General features: G+C 40.4%; 2 protein-coding genes across 2 annotated transcripts; one reads left to right on the top strand and one right to left on the bottom strand.

The window, feature by feature from the left end:
• Positions 1–372: 372 nt before the first annotated feature.
• On the top strand, positions 373–5,711 carry vegfd (vascular endothelial growth factor D). The gene is made up of 9 exons (XM_020079863.2): positions 373–512; positions 791–964; positions 3,020–3,221; positions 3,300–3,420; positions 3,869–3,938; positions 4,035–4,162; positions 4,246–4,361; positions 4,587–4,752; positions 5,433–5,711. The coding sequence occupies exons 2-9, from the start codon at positions 851–853 to the stop codon at positions 5,449–5,451; spliced, it is 936 nt and encodes a 311-aa protein (XP_019935422.1). The 5' UTR covers positions 373–512; positions 791–850; the 3' UTR covers positions 5,452–5,711.
• Positions 5,712–8,871: 3,160 nt separating this feature from the next.
• Positions 8,872–16,975, bottom strand: LOC109624944 (gastrin-releasing peptide receptor-like). Its single transcript, XM_020079879.2, has 4 exons — positions 16,506–16,975; positions 12,638–12,989; positions 12,088–12,201; positions 8,872–11,554 (listed from the first exon to the last, which is right to left on the bottom strand). The coding sequence occupies exons 1-4, from the start codon at positions 16,811–16,813 to the stop codon at positions 11,273–11,275; spliced, it is 1,056 nt and encodes a 351-aa protein (XP_019935438.2). The 5' UTR covers positions 16,814–16,975; the 3' UTR covers positions 8,872–11,272.
• Positions 16,976–17,531: the final 556 nt, after the last annotated feature.

Raw genomic sequence — 17,531 nt, 5'->3', positions numbered from 1 at the left:
GGGGAACTGATCACTTGACAGACAGACATTAAAAAAAGCAAGACGGGAACACTCCAGCAAATAAAAAGGAGCATTTGGAGGCGGCAGGAGCAGCAGCGGAGGGAGAGACATAAGGGCAGACACAGAGACACATATCTTTAGGTTTTTCAGAAAGGTCGTGGAGGAAGGGGTTGTGTTGCACCTCAGGGTCTTTAGTCGAACAAACCACAGATCTGGACAAGGGAGGTGGGACGGAGGGAAAGTTTATCATACAAATATTCTGACTAGAAGTTAAGGGGAGCCGGCAGCCTTTTCAGGAGACGGCAATATAAAGAGGTCAAGTTTGAAATAGAAGAATTTATTCAAGGCCCCGTTATACGTCACAGGCCTTCAAAACAGTTTGTTGCTCAAGGAGACTTCAAGTGGATCTCGTCTTATGTTTTTACTGAGGAAATTACCCACCTCTTACTTCTGGTAGTGTTGCTGTTTAACAGGAAACCTTCAGTGCTGCATCAAAGCTTCAGCAGCAAGAGGTACACGTTTTAAAGCCTCTTTAGCATTCTCCATTTGGTGTCTGGGGTGCTGTGACAGGTCACGTCTGGCTCAGGCACACACTCCCACAAACGCACACTCTCACGCTCAACTGTGCAGCTGGAGGATCAGGAGTTTGTGTTGCACAAACCTGCACTGAGAAGATTGAGTGTGTGTGTGTGTGTGTGTGTGTGTGTGTGTGTGTGTGGTCTGAGGGACGGAGCTGGTCTGGGAAACTGAGTCAGAGAGGCAGTCGGTTCTAAGTGCTTTCTGTCAGCAGAAAAGAGGAGACAAGTTCGTACTGCTGAGTGCTTCTCAGACAGCGAGCAGAGCCAAAGGGATGATGATGGGGATGAGATGGACCCTCTGCAGACTCTCCTGCTTGGTGACTCTGTTGGTGGAGCTGAGCTGGATCAACGGGGGCCACAGCATGCACAGAGAGGGAGGGAGTTGGGTAAGTGCGGCAAAAAGCTTTATGCCTTAATACATGACCAAGAATCGATGTAAGCTTCTCGCAATTCACTGTTTTTTTGTAGCTGATGACAGATTTTGTTTCCCTTGGTAGAAAAATTACCTGTAATTATGTCGCATTGTTAGGGAGCTCTCTCTTGATTTCACTTCTTTTTCCTCCTTTTTCCACCCATTGTTACATAATCCTCACACTTGACCAGATGCTGTGTTGCAGTTCACTCACCTTTGCTCCCTGTGTCCTGTCCACTGATAGTAAAACTGCAGTAATATAAATCATGTGTCCGCATGTGGCTAAAAGACAAATCGCATGTCAACGCCATAGCCCATCAGCGAACTCTCCCCCCGTCTTTACCTCTCTTTCGGCTCCTGTCATCCCTTTTCCCAGGCGCTCCCTCGCTCTCTGTTTCTCATTAAGTGGGTCTATCCCCTGGTAGAAATTGCGGCGGGGAAACCTCCCAACTTTCTGTTCTGTTGTTTCTCTGAATTTAAGTGGAAGCAGTTGTCCAGCCAACCTGCCCCACCCTCTCTTCTGCAACACACTGAACACATCAGAGGGCCCGGATCATTTACCAGAGTGAAGAAAGCATTGCGCAGACAAGTGCATGACTGTCCTCTGTGACGTGCCTCCGCCCCAGTAGCAGAACTACCATCCATATATCTGGCTCTGGCTTTCCTGCCTCGAAAATGAGCCTGGGAATTCCGAAATCGTTGCTCTCCCATCCGCGGCTCACACCCTGTTTAAAGTCTATTAAAATTTCAACAACCTAAAAACAAAAACAAAACTGTAAAAATCCCTCACACGGGACATCATTACGTTATTTGTGCTTGCAGTAGGTGATTTTTTTTTTTTATTGTACTGTTGCTCCCAATGGCCAATCTTACTGATGCCAAAATATCAGCAGTGGTCATCAGCAAGTGGAGGTGCTGAATCTAGATCCCGCCGAAACCTCCCACCTGTCAATCATGATGTCTTGCCCCCTTTTTGATAAAAAACTAATCAAGAGTGATATCAGAAAAAATGAACATACATCAGTGTAATGAGAACTACCCAAAATGTGTGTTGATTTTTTTTTTAACATTGAGAAAGCAGGGGGGGTGCTGGCTGCAGTGCTTAAGATCACTAGTGCTGCCTTCTCTCAAAGTGCATGCTGGGGATTTAGTTGGTGAGGGTCCATGTATTTTTCGATGCTTTTTGGTCAAGTCAGTCTTCATGTCCTCTTCAATATATACATGTTTATTCTTTGGCGACAGAGACTTAAAGGTTCAGTATGTACAATTTAGTGACATCTAGTGGTGACGTTGCATGTTGCAGCTGAATGCCCCTCACCTCACCCTCCCCTTCCAAACATGACAGAGAACCTGTGGCAGCCTTCAGTTGTCATAGAAACTCAAAACAGTCTGTAAAAAAATGAACGGCCCATTCTAGGGTAAAGAAAACAACAATTTAGATGAAACACCTTAGTAAAGAAAACACTAGGAGTATTTTCTTTTCAATGTCTGCCAATAGATCCCTTTCACCTAAATCTTACACACTGGACCTTTAAGAATGAGCAGTGCTCAGAGCTTAAGAGGCACAAGGTCAGTCCGGAACAGACATGTAAGTTACTGCTTCAGCTGTTAATCATCACACTTTTGAACTGACGTGTGTGAGTCACAGCCAGTTGTCAAAGCGCAATCAGCGCCACATGAACTCAGCAGGAAATGATGCACAGAATTTTTTACAAGGAAAATTCCAGTTAAATGGTCAGAGTTCAGTTTACGTCCAAAAGCAGCTGAAGAGTGAAGATTCTGAGAGATATAGAGCTGAATGTATGAATCAGAACACGGAAGAAGAATATTTAACTTTCAGATACAAGACTCACACATTTTTGCCTCAACAAACTAATAAATATATGTCTTATTTTATGGAGACAAAATGTCAACCCCCCCAAAAACAAGCACAGTGACATTAAATAAAAATGAGACCAATGATTATTAAGTTTTCTGTGAATAGCCTATGTCAACATGAGATGTCAAAGGTGGACTGTGATCCCTGCAGGGAATGAAGCAGTGGGAACAAAAGGTGCGATCAGCCTCCAGCCTGGATGAGCTGCTGAGGCTCGCAGACTTTCCTGACTGGAAGTTATGGAAATGTCGTCTGAGGCTGCAGCAGCCAGAGACCCCCTCCTCTCTGCCTTTAGGAGGGTCACACCGCTCCACACGCTACGCAGCCGAATCTTACAGCCTGGAGATCCTTAAAGGTTGGATATAATGTGTGGATCATGTCTATGCGAATTCGTGCTGATGAGGTTATTGACATTTAAACGTCTTGCTTTTAGCCATAGATGAAGAGTGGCAGCGGACTCAGTGCATGCCAAGGGAAACGTGCATTGACGTGGCCAAGGAGCTGAGCACGGACCCATCAATGTTCTTCAAGCCGCCTTGTGTGTCCGTCCACAGGTTTGTTTGACCTGAAATCACACCCCCACAACTTAAAGGAGACATTTTACGCTTTTGCATTTTTACCCTCTTCTCTCATGTGCGTTCTCACATCACAGCCCTTCTGGAGAATGTCCATATTCTGTCAGGCAGCTGTGACTCCCTGGACTTTTATTGTAATCTTAAAGCTGAAGTGACAACAATTTTTTGAAACAGACAACATAAAATATTAATTGCTGAGCTTTAGAGTTGCTGGTTGGAGGGATTCGTTACCTTTGGGCAGATCCAGGCTAAAAAGGCTCACTGTGTTTATCCTTCCGGCAGTAGTTGTAGCGACCATTGTAAATAATAAAAAACCTAGTAAATGAGTCAGCTATGTTTCCTGTATATGTGGAACACATGTTCTATATTGCAGCTCTTTTCCACGCACGTCACTTTACCCAGATGTGACTTTTTTTCCCACTGACAGGTGCAGTGGTTGTTGCAATCAAGAGGGCATCACCTGCAGAAACACATCGACCGTGTACGTGAATAAAACTGTGAGTGAGCAAAAATAAAGAGCAAATACACTTCTACTGAGGATTTAAGGTTCAACACTCTTACACTGTGTGTGTGTGTATTTCTGTGCGTTTCAGGTGCTCAGTGTCATTCCATTCAACTTTGTACCTGAACCTGTGTTAATAAAAGTGGCTAATCACACAGAGTGTAGGTGCTTGGAGCCCGCCATAATACGACGTAATGCTCAGCCTCACAGGAGCAGTGGGTGAGTCCAACACCTTGTGTCAACTCTGTTTCCTCTGGTGAATCTTTTTTCCTATTATTCTAATTCATCTGGTTCAATGGCAGCTGCTCTCCCACGAGCCAGCTCTCAGCGTCGGAGGACTCCAGGAGACTTTGTGCCAGTGGGTTGATCTGGGATTGTTCCGCTGACAGATGCATACCTTACCCTTCCAGTACACCAGGTGTGTGTGTGTGTGTGTGTGTGTGTGTGTGTGTGTGTGTGTGTGTGTGTGTGTGTGTGTGTGTGTGTGTGTGTGTGTGTGTGTATGTATGTATGTGTGTGTGTTTGTGTGAGTGAGAGACTTTTCATGGACACCGACTGCACTTTAAATCATGAATGTTAAGATGAAAAGTGATTTCTTGTACTTCTACTAACATGCACTCCCCCATTATTACCTGCGGCTCAGAGTTGCCACTCAGTTCTTGGATGCCTGACTGTGAAATAGATGTGGAGCGCTGCGACTGTCTTCCCAGACCTGTGCCAACCCAGGAGCCGAGACGGACTCAACGCTGCCAATTCAACTCTTCCATCTGTGCTCACAGGAAGCAGCATTTCGATCAAGCCTCCTGCAGGTAAGAGCAGCAAGACAGATGCTTCAGAATAAAATCATTTCTTTATTTAAACTAGTCTGATATAGATTTAGGCTGTTTTTATTCAAAAGATTCTCTTGGATACACTTCATACATTTTAGAGAAAGTCAAAACTGTTGATATTACACTGAATCCCCATTATCTCAGCTGCACATTGTATGTTTCTAGCCCCATGTTGTTCTGTAGAGTAGCTGAGAATAGACCCCCCCAATAAAAACAGATTTAGTCTCATCCACACTCAGCCCACCTCCTAAATATCCCTGATTTCTTTAATCAAAATCCATGAAGTGCTCCCTGAGAAAATGAAAAAATGTAATGCCTAAAAACAACAGTTTTGTAATGGTAACAAAAGCGAATAAAAGAAATACCTGCATCTGTGACTTTCTCCGGATCCACTCAAAAATGTAATGAATTTTTTCTTGGCCCATGTCTCATCTTTCCACCAAGTTTCGTGGAAATCCATTGTTTTTGTGTCATCTTGCTCACAAACAAACCAGCGGGTGAAAACATGACCTCCTATAGGAGGGGGATATTAAACCAGTGAAGGGAAACAGCGATATAAAGAGGATGAAAGATTAGAGTCAGTGAAGACATATTCACAGCTGTTACATGCAGGATGACGTGAATAAACAGTTTCTAAATGATCCCTTTTTTATTCACAGATGCAGATGGCCCAAGTAGAATTCCACCGGGGAAACAAATGACGACAACCTGCTCAGAAGGGAAGGCAGAGAAAAAAGGCTCATAATTTATTTACAGTCCTATTTATGCGGATCACTTTAACTAATTAAGATGATATTAACTCACAAGATTGTGTTAATTGATTTTACTTTAACATTCTTACGTTATGTCTCAATCAATGTGTCAAGTTTGTTTTGTACATTTGTTCTTTGTGCACTGAATATGTAGTTTATATTAAAAGATTATTTTTATAATTTGAATTTGCTATGAATGTATGAGTTATTACTGAACTCCTTTTTTTGTCTTGGGCTTCTCATGAATGAAGCTGTTGAGTAAACAATACCCAGTTAATCTTGTCACTCCTGAAATATAGTAAGGATACTGTAACTGAGACCATTCAGTCTATAAAAATGATTCACCCTCTGGAAGTTTTCATGTTTTACATCCAGTCAAAAGAGATTTAACCTGTTTGTTAACCTGATTCTTAAATCTCTGAGTAAAAGTTGAACTTAAGCTGGACACGAGAAACTTTTCTTTGAAGTGTGTGTCATTAGCTGGTCAGTTGAGTTGATATTCTAGCATTTGACGTCTTGTCACTCACTGGCACCGTTGACTCTTTGAAAAGCAGTTTGTGATGAATTATGGGATACGTTGGGCTCCCTCGTTGGAGCCTTCATTTATCGGGGATGTAAGGACGCATCTAAAGGAGCCCTCAAAATGGGACAGCCTTTTCCGCCAATGTAATTCATTCAGTCTTTAAATGAATTCATTGGACTGATTCTTTAGCAGTTTCTCAATACAGTCTGTCCAGGGTGTATACCTCGCCTATCGGCTCCCGATCCTTGTGACCGGCAGCACATTGAGAAGATGGATGTATGGACAATGAGCCTGAAGCATAATGTCAATGCACTCGAGGTCTCTATTCAGAATTCATTGAGAATATGAATATGTGGAGCTTTCATTCATGATCTCAGTGCAGAGATGGAGCAGTTTAACAAAGAAACAGGACAAATTGTCCTCGTGCAAAAACTGTGTCCGCTCTAACTCAAGGCTTGATTTCTGCCTAATGTGCATCCACTCAAAAACATTGATGTGGAGGAAGTGATAACAGCTGCAAACAGGTACTTTACATTACTTCACATATGTTTTTCTCTTTGTCAACCTGTTGATTAGAGTAAAAAAGCCACAGTACTTTTAACCAATGTTGCAAGAAAATAAAAATACATTTTTTTGAGACGCTGTATGAGCAGCTGTGTTGCTGTTGTGATATTTGCTGCATTGCTCTCTGCTCGGAATCTGGGAATCTTTTTTTAGTCAGACGGTGGCAGATTTGATAAAAATCTACACCTCTATCATTTTATATTGGATTAAGTGTTTGAGCTTCCAGATGAAATTTGGATTTTGTATTTCTCCATATCTGTAAAATGTAAACATCATAGCTTGCCGTATACGTGCCTCCTTATTTTCTTTAAATGGATTTTGTGACTGTCATATTGTTGTTGAAGATACCAGAATATTTTCCTGTTATTTTGTCTCTGGTATTGTGTCGACCTATCCATCCACCCTCATACTGATAACCTTTATTGCCTCTCTCTGCTCTCATCAGACGTACTATGGCCACTAGAGGTCGCCCAACAAAACTATTTTTGCATTGTAAAAAGCTGCTGAACCTATAGGTTTGTTTTTTTAAGATAAGATAAGATGATCCTTTATTAGTTCCACGATGGGGAAATTAGGAAGGTCTGTCAAAGCTTGTGAGCCGTTATCCTTGATTCATCTAAATTCTGACTTTCTAATATTCTAATGCTACATATGAGACACCACAAAAGCACAAATGCATCAAAATAAACCATTTCCAAAACAGGTGAAATTTTGTAGAAGGAATCACCTACAGGCATTAAAATGTATTCTTATTTATCTATTATTCCAGAATACAGTATATAGGGTTGCATAGAGTAGATACAAGTTAAAATAAAACTGAAATAAAGGTTGGAGTTTGGATTTAATCTAAACCTCAGTGAAAAATAAATCCTTCAGATTCATAAATATAAAAAGAATCTTCAATATGTTATTGTCCAAATAAAAATAATTTTCACATAAAAGGTTTCAGGTTTCCTTTATTGGCAGGAAAAAACTAAATCATAAAAAGTTTTTTGCTGTCAATCCTGAAAATAGTCAAAGCTAACAAAGCAAAATTAAATTAAGAATTAAATCCAAGACAAATACCATATACAGCATAAACCTATGTTATTATAACAATAATTAAAAGTAAATAAAATGCGAATATAAAATAATAATATCTTCCTTTTAATCATATGCAAGAGCAGAGATCAAGAACATGGCACCAAAAGTAATCAATTGATTTATACGACAGTTTAAGAGCATGAGGAACAATGTTCAGAGACAGATAAAAACAGATAACTGATGGTGCAAAGTGGCCCAGTGTCACAAATGATAAATTCTGTCAACAAGTGAGAAACTTCCCATGAGACGACACTGACATCAACTGTGAGAAAAACGTCGACATTTCAGCTCTTTGATGTGCTTTGATAGTTCTGACACTTTGTATTTGGTCGCTTCCCAGGCAGGCGGGCATGTAGCAAAGGTGCCAACCACATGTGGATCAATATGCTGCTCAGTCAACACTGACCTTTAGAGAGACCGTGTATTTCTGTGTTTTTATTTTTTTCCCTCCTATTCAGACAGCTCTGAGTAAACAAGGCCCCTTTCACATCTAAATTTTACATTACTAGAATGAAAATGTCCAGAGCAACTGATTCAGACATTTGCATTCTTTTTTTTAACATTTTATTTATGATTTTTTTTATAATACACCCATGCATCCCACATAGCAGAATTGTTTCTCACATCTGACTCACATACTGCATGAAATGATGGCACTTGGGCGGTCTGCTCCTGTTTGCCAGATCTGGGTCACAGGTAAGCCATCACATGTCAACTAAATGAGCCAAAGGTGCTGCTGTTTGGGCCATGTTTACCATATGGACCACTTTAGATTTACATCCAGATTACACCTTGCAATGGTCAAGAACCTAAAGTGATCCATGTAAATGATGAATATGGCCCAAATAGCACAAAATTCCAACTTTTGGTTGATATGTGGTGTTGCTGTGGCTTACTTGTGGCCCAGTTCTGGTGAACAGGAGTGGATTGCCTTTGTGCCATCATTCCATGTGGTATGTGGGCCAAATCTGGGTCGAAACTATTTTACAATGTGGGGGTCTCTACAAATCCTTTCTTTAAATAATTATACTTTATGTCATATCCTGCAGGTGCAACTGTGAGAGTTGCTTGTGCACGATTCTGTCCAGCATCATGAAAAAGTTTGTTCCTGCTCTTCCTATTGTCCTGTGTTTCAGATCTCATCTTTTCAGATTTAAATGTATTGCAGGATTCATCTTCTCGCAGTACTTTCCTTATTGCATGTATTCATTGTGCTTGAAAAACACAGAGCAATACTTTTCAGCAGGTAGAACTTTAAAAAAAGGTATTTCATGCATGTGTGAATGTGCTTTTATTCGTTTTGATGTAATCTTTCTTTACTTCCACTAAAAAGATACTTGAAACTGATCTGTATTTACATTGCAGAGTTTCCACAGACTATAAAGATGACATGTTAAGTAGAAGGTTGAGACCATGCAGGACAGAAATTTGGCAACAGACTCGCACCACAATTAAACAAACACTATCCAGACTGAATTATCCACCCACTCGTCACAACCTGGGCATGATCCTGTCCCTGTGTGAAGCACCAAATTAGGAAACTGTGGTGTGATATGGTGACTGTAAATCTATGTGACAGTGCAGAATAATCATGTCTAGTCAACAGTGGTGCTGAAATTATGTGATGTATACACACGACCGAGACCGTAAGAATAACTCAAGTATAAAAGGTGCACAAGGATTCACTGTCACTTTGCAATATAATGCAGAGAATGATTAAATGAAGTTATATTTATTTCACATCATTTTCTGCTTAGAGAAAACTAGTCTAAACCTTTGTCGGTTTAATTACTGCATGTCAATTGGATCAACACAACTAGAACAAACACGAACAGACACGTCACATAATCCCGACACTAAATTACAAATGTGATCTCAAACACATGCGCTCACGTTCATGGTTTAATATACAGCCTGTAACCAGAGGACGGCTTACATTAAAGAACATCTCTGCTTTAAATTTCACAGTGATCACAACACCTGACATTTAGAAATATACACATACACACAGCAATATGGTGCACGTAGAGTTTCACACATCAATATTCAGTATCATATCCATCTACATGAAAAATATCCCCCTGTGGAGCACAGTGAATGAACTTTCATATGAAGGCAGCAGCCCTGCAGATGTAAACAATCTTGTTTAATATAGTTCTGTCCTGAATTCATGTTTGAAAGGGATTTCATTCACTTCAGTGAAGGAAGGTCTGGTTATCATCCTCATATCTTTATTTTTATGCTGCCTGCTCTAAAGGCATGGGTTTCTACTTCACTGCTGCAAAATAATATTATTCTTCATATCTCTATTTTAGAAGAACAGGGTCAGAGTTTGTACTTGTATCTATGTTTTACACATCGTTTGTTTTCTGCTTTGTATCAGCACATAAATGTTCACATCTTTTTTATACTACATCTATGCGTTGTCTCACCACTCATTTGTCCACAGGTTTCATTCACACAAACAAATGCAAATATTTTTTACACAACCACAAACTTGAATATCTCATGCAGATTTATTTAACAGGTTCCCAAAGGTTACAGCAAAAAAAAGTTATGAATTAATGTAAACGTTGTTTAACTGACCCTTATTTATCCTCGAGCACCATGAGGTGTCTGTTGAGCGAAACATTTCAAAACCTGTTCGATGGATTGCCATGATAACCTGTATACACTTTGACATTAGTTTTTCTGAAACTTTGGTTTAAAACCAAATATCTGTCAGATAAAAATTACATTCTCATCAGCCTCAGCTGCATGTTGTGTTATTTTGTGTTAATCTGCACATGTCAGCAGCCAAACCCAGATTGTCAAAACCAGAGACTGTAAATAAAGATGGATGTCACGTCTCCACTTTCCCCACTATCCAGAAATGAAGCCAAAATGTCCTGGATACGAACGCTGCCATCTTCAAGTAGAGCCAGAGTCATTCAGTCTGTCGACTGGGGGTGGAGCTGCTGTATCGAGGTCCTGTCAATGTGCACACTCAACCACTGATGAGTCAGTCTCAGCTGTCAATCATGATGTTTCACCCCGTTTTTATAGAATCAAATAGCTAATTACAACCAAACTTAAAGTTACATTTGGGATTAGAACAAATGACAGAAACCATCTTTGAGAAAAAGTTATATAATGGGTACTTTTTAGTTTGGTCCATGTCCCATCTACTAACATGGAGGACGCAGGGTTTAGGACCTATACTGTTGCTGGCTACCAGCTAACACTATGATTTTACTTTGGGTGAGCAGCCATGTCATCCATCTTTATATACAGTCCAGTTACTATACAGTCCATGGTCAGAATGCTCATGTGAAAAAACCCTGTGATCAGTTGAAGCGTTGCTGCACTTTAATACACGACTGGTGTGAGTGAAGATGTGAATTCTGGTCCTGAGCTGTGATAGGTCATCACTCAACATTCTGTTGTGTCCAAATGTATTTTTAACAAGCTGCACTTTATTTGTTTTTGTGGTGAGTGGAAAAGTGGTGTTATTATTTGGAGAACACACATTCACATACAAACACACACTACACAAACCTACACACACACACACACACACACACACTCTCACACTCACTCACACACAGTCCTCCTGATAGATCTGCCTGCCGTTGATGATGCTCAGACTGGCCACAGAGCAGTGTGTGCTGCGGATGGAGGTCACACGTGTGTTGTAATGTGTCGGGCTCTGTGAGGAGTGTTTCATGATCATATGACAGCAGCAGCACAACTGCTGCTTGAATTGCTTCCTGAAGGTCTTGCTCAGCAGGTAAAGGGCGAACGGGTTGAGACAGGAGTTGGTGAAGGCCAGGATACGAGCTGCGACACTGCACACAAAGTGAACCAGCGAGGTGTCCACCTGGCCGGGGGAAAGACAGAGGGTAAAAAACTGAGAAATGCTGCATGTATCAGTGTACTACAATGCAAACAAATACAAATACAGCATTTGGACATTAAGGTACTATGAATGAACAGAATCTGAATTGTGGCAGTATAATATTCAACCAGATTATTCTAATCTGCTTCACAAAATTAAATGATGCAAAATGACCCAATAATTGACTGTGGCCATCTCTCATTTTTATTTTACACCACTTTGAACTATTTGTATCACCTGATAAAATTCTGACTTGTGTTTTCCCAGTGTTAAAGTCAGTTCCACCATTTATTTCTTACTTGACCGTTAACATCTGCACAGTTGATAACTCATACACTTATTTAGCTACATGGTTAAGATATTATGTTATAAAACATATTGTTTTAGGGAGGAATGTAAGTGTCAGTTGAAAATGATTTAATATCACATACAGACTACACTACACAACATAATCCTAGTGTACAAACAAGAAAAAAACAAATCGGAAAATATAGTCAGTCAGTGATTTAATGTACCTGGGAGTAGTGATAGCAGCGATACAAGTAGATGATGTGACTGGGAAGCCAGCAAACAGCAAAGAGGCCAACAAACACCAGCACTGTCTTCGCCAAACGCTTTCTTGATTCAACCTGCGGGTTATTGAAAAAACTTCAAACCAAAAAGCAATGCTGGTAAACAGAGGAGACATCTAAACTTAAAGAAGAGAAAAAATTTTAATACATTTTTAATTACATTTGTGCAACATTAAACAAAATGTTACTGAGGTTATGTTGTTTACATTATTTCTGAGAATTCGGGGGGCTACATGCTAAATTGAAACAACCACAAACACATTGTGGGTATATAACAAAGTGATTCCAGTATTTTAAGCGTTTGTATTTACATTTTCTCTGTAATTTTATTTCTTAGTAGTAAGTTAGTTTGTAGATGTTAAATCTTAATTGTCGTTTGTGTGGAAAATGGTTTAAAGTAACTAAAATAATTTTCAGAAAATATTTATAGACTTAAATAATGAAATTTCATTTGCATATTGTAAATGATGCCAGCGATAATGCTAACACTAGCCTGTCGTTTCGCGTGCATGTTGCCCTCTACAGGCAGGTTTGAGGCACTCCTCATCAGGCTCCGGGCAATGAAGGTGTAGTACACAGAGATGACCAGCAGGGGAATGACATAGAAGATGAGGAAGGAGGCCATGGAGTGGATCTTCGGGTGTAGATCCCCAGCATGTGGGTAAGGTGCGCAGGTTTTGAAGCTTTCATTGGTGGAGGTGAGGTTGAAAGTGTGGAGGTCAGAGAAGACAGCCTCAGGGATCGCAAGGACCAGGGAAAAGAGCCAGATGAGAGCTGCCCTCAGGACAATGCTGCTTGTGGTGGTTGATTTTTGGATGTCCAGTGGCTTCACTATGGCCTTGTACCTAAACAAAGAAAGGTAGGTAGATAGGAAGGTAGATAGGTAGGTAGGTAGGGTAGGAAGGAAGGAAGGAAGGTAGGTAGGTAGGTTGGAAGGAAGAAAGGTAGTTAGGTAGGCAGGTTGTTAGGTTGGTAGGTAGGAAGGTAGGTAAGAAGGTAGGTAGGTAGGTAGGTAGGTTGGTAGGTAGGCAGGTAGGTAGGAAGGTTGGTAGGTAGATTGGTAGGTAAGAAGGTAGGTAGGTAGATTGGTAGGTAAGAAGGTAGGTAGGTAGGTGTGTAAGAATTTAGGTAGCTAGGTAGGCAGGTTGTTAGGTTGGTAGGTAGGAAGGTAGGTAAGAAGGTAGGCAGGTAGATAGGAAGGTTGGTAGGTAGATTGGTAGGTATGTATGTAGGTAGGTGCGTAAGAATTTAGGTAGGTTGGTAGGTAGGCAGGTAGGTAGGAAGGTTGGTAGGTAGATTGGTAGGTAAGAAGGTAGGTAGGTAGGTGTGTAAGAATTTAGGTAGCTAGGTAGGCAGGTTGTTAGGTTGGTAGGTAGGAAGGTAGGTAAGAAGGTAGGCAGGTAGATAGGAAGGTTGGTAGGTAGATTGGTAGGTATGTAGGTAGGTAGGTGCGTAAGAATTTAGGTAGGTTGGTAGGTAGGTAGGTAGGTTGGTAGGTAAGAAGGTGGGCAGGTAGGTAGGAAGGTACATTGGTAGGTAGGTTGGTAAGATTTTAGGTGGTTTTCGACTCAGTAAGTTTCAAGTAAGTTTGGGTTTGATAACATATTTGATGCTTCATCTCTGTGAATGATCATTATAAAGGCTTTATTTTGTTATGATTTGATCTCCTCTTCTTGATATACATTAAATGTGGTGGTTACAATTTTACAAAGAACTGTATCATCCACCACATATAAACAGAAGTTGCTGCAGGACTGTTATATTAGACTGTTTAGTTTTAGTGACGATACAAACATTTTAGTTTAGTCGGACGGCACAATGATGCACTGTTGCTTTGTTGTCCTCGTGCCTGTGTGGCTCCGTTTAAAAACATGCATCTGAGGTGCAAAGAAAATGGCCGGATGTGTAAATGTGAGCATGCATGTGACAGACAGACAACCTTATACTATCCTTATCTAAAAATAGACCTCACTCTAATAACACATATAATAACATAACATTGCCATCGTATCTAGGCAACACCGCTTGGGTCATGGAAACAACAGGACTCACCATAGTTCCGCCTCATTCATAAAAGTTGCGTACATGCAGGAGCAGCCAAAAAAGCACACAGACCTTTTTACACAAGCTGTGTGTGGTAATAATAATAATAATAATAATAATCCCTCATTGTTTACATCACCACCCAACACCACCCAACAAGCTTCAGCCTTCGAGCTGAAAACTGGAAGCTTTGATGAAAATTTGAATTGTACGATGACACAGTCGAAATGTCTGTTATTGTTTTTTGGTAGTGTTTTCATCTTCAGATAATGAACCATTTTAATTACAGTGCTCCCCTCCCGCACATGCAAATGTTTCAGCAAAAAATAAGTTCCACCCCGCCCCTATTGTGCAGACAACACAGATGATTATCACTGATACATATTAAATAAGAACAACCAGAGCTTTTTCTCCTCCTGTAGTAGAATGATATCTAAACAAGTGGCAAAAGTTTGCCAGACCTTTGTCCAGCACCGACTCAGAGCTGTGGACAGATCTGACAGTGACAGAAGAGCTGATGATGACAAAGCAAAGGCACACAAGTTTGTGTGGTATAGACAGACACTGGGGATTAGTGAAATGTGAAATGTTTGGGTAAACCCATCAACACTCACCTCTTCAGCGGCGGCTTCACCTCAGATGCATTAACGCTCGCTAACATTTCAAACACCTTCCTGTTGCTGCAGCATTCAATTAAAATTATTGATTACCAATAACACACAGAGGAGCTTGTCCGGCTGAACAAAAAACATGTTGTTAACTTTTTAACAGCAGCAGACTTTCTTTCTTTGGACGAGCGGCTTCAACGACGGAGCTTATAGAACACTTTTTACTATTTATAATTTCTATTCTCATCAAGGAAAATGTAAAATAATATTATGGATCCACGCCCTGATCCACATCCGCACCAGAATTTAAGTAGTTTACTATAGTTTTACTATTTAATTATTTTTTTTGTATTTGTACTTTTAGCCTATGTACGTATGTAAAATGTCTAGCCTTCTTCCTCCACCATCTGTATGTCTTCCATTGCTGTATGCCACATTGCCATGTGACAATCTATCATTCATCATGTGACCAGTGTTTTCACTAGGGCCAAAAATGTTAACAAAGTCACAATTTTCATATCGATAAGAATAAATAAATAAAATTAAATATAATAAACTTTTGTGCTTAAAGACTGAGTCTTGCTCCCGATTGAAGGCCTCACTTTTAATGAGCAAAGGATTACAAACACTTTACAAACCTGATGTAGAACATTAAAACCAATTATCTGTTATAACTCCTCACCAGGCTTGCTTTAGGCAATGCTATTGAGCTTTATATTATTTATGTATTTATTAGGTTATATTGCTTTTGATGAAAATGATATTTTGATAAATGTTTTATTGTTTGTTTAATTTTATCACCCAGTCCTAGATTTGATTTTTAAACATTATTGAATCACCGTCTCAATCCAAGTTGTGGCTGCAGGAATGAGTCCAGTGAAGCTTTAATGTGAGTTTCATAAAGTTTTTATCTAATTATAATTTTTATTTGTCTGGTTCCTCGCTCTGATCAAAAGATAGTGAGTTGATAGGAGCAGAAGAGTCTCATGTTGTGCAGCTTAATGAGGAGTTTCTGTTACTGAGAGCAAATTACACAGTGACCATGAGAGGGGGAGATAAAAAGGAAAAGTAAAACACCCACATAAACAGCACAGCAGCTTATTAGGACTTTATATTGACTTCCATTCATCATGAATGGCCAAACCAAAACCTTATCTCTGAACCAAGATCAATGCATGCATGTTGTTCATTTTCACACACATACACACACACTTACATTGATTTCCAAGAGACTTACTCTAACCCTAACCATTACTCGTCTCACCCCTTATCTTAATCTGAATCTTAACTTTAACCCAAACTTAAGCTTTCTTTATGGGGACTTGATTTTTCTCTCCATATGTAGGAGAAGTCCCCATAATGTGAAAACAGCTTTAGGTCCCCAATACCATAACCACACAAACCACACATACTCTCTCTCGCTCTCTCTCTCTCTCTCTCACACACACACACACACACACACCTGAAACATGTTCTCCACACTGTCAACAGTCTGTCGTGCGTAAAACTCCTCTGACCAGCACACGTGTGTAAATATTTGTTCACCATTTAAGACAACAACAATACATGTAAAGGAAAACATTTGTATTGTTCCTTTTATATTATGATGTAAAGCACTTTGAATTGCCATGATCTATAATCTGGTTACCAGGGCCATTCATAAAATGAGTCCTGGTCAGTATAAGAATGACACCAGAGGTGGGAGCCTACCTGTCAGCAGAGAGAGCTGTGAGAGTGAACACCGACACGCCAACCGAGGTGAGCTGAATGAAGGGGATGACTTTACAGCCCACTCTGCCGAACAGCCACTCCTCTGACAGGTAGCGGCTGGCGTCCACCGGAGCGCAGGTCACCAGCAGCAACACGTCCCCGAGCGCCAGGCTCGACATGAAGAGGTTGGGCACATTGCGCATAGACTTGGCCGAGCAGAACGTCTTGATGAGGGTGATGTTGCCGATCAGACCCAACACGCTGATGACACCGTAAACCGAAGCGATGGCCACGCCGGAGAACCACATCGTCCGCGCCGGGGCTTTGGAGAGGAGTGACGTTGCGCGCGTTTGGCTGCAGATGTCCTCCCACCGTCACACCAGCTGATGCTCGAGAGATTTCTGTTAAAAAATAGTTCGAACTGAAACACGGATTAGCTTTTCAGGTTAAGGAGAGAAGAGAAAACTACTGAGCGGAATTTTGTGTCCAACTTCGCGTGTTACTCCATAGGGGCTGTCACCCAGTGCGCACTACTTACCCAGCATGCGCCAATACAGAACAGAACGATCAATATGAATGTCTGTGGGATTGAAATAACGAGATAAAACAATACGATATTCAATATAACATAAAAGATTTTAAATTCTTTATAAACATTTTAGAGAAGCATACAATGATTGGTTTAAAAAGAGACATTTACATAATTTTCTTTTAAACGTGAAAATATTTATCTTTTTATTTCCTCTTTTCCTGGATTATAATGAATTCATGTTTTTCCTGTCAAAGTGAACGAGCAGCATGGTGAAATGACAGATACATGCACAGACTCACTGTTCATTAACTCACCTGACTCTGACAACACTGTCCTGTACCTTGTTACACTTTCAGGTAGAACTGCATTTAGGGGAGTTGTTTTTTGTGTTTGTCTATTTTATTATAAATCTAAAGCAAACATCATATGACAGAGTTAGATGCACTGTGAACAGTGTATGAATATCAACTAGAATGGTACTCAATGGAGCACAA

Source organism: Paralichthys olivaceus, chromosome 1 (assembly GCF_024713975.1).
Source record: "Paralichthys olivaceus isolate ysfri-2021 chromosome 1, ASM2471397v2, whole genome shotgun sequence".
In the NCBI taxonomy this organism is placed as follows: domain Eukaryota; kingdom Metazoa; phylum Chordata; class Actinopteri; order Pleuronectiformes; family Paralichthyidae; genus Paralichthys; species Paralichthys olivaceus.
The sequence above is the reverse complement of the archived record's forward strand: the minus strand, read 5'-3'. Positions and strand labels throughout refer to the sequence as shown.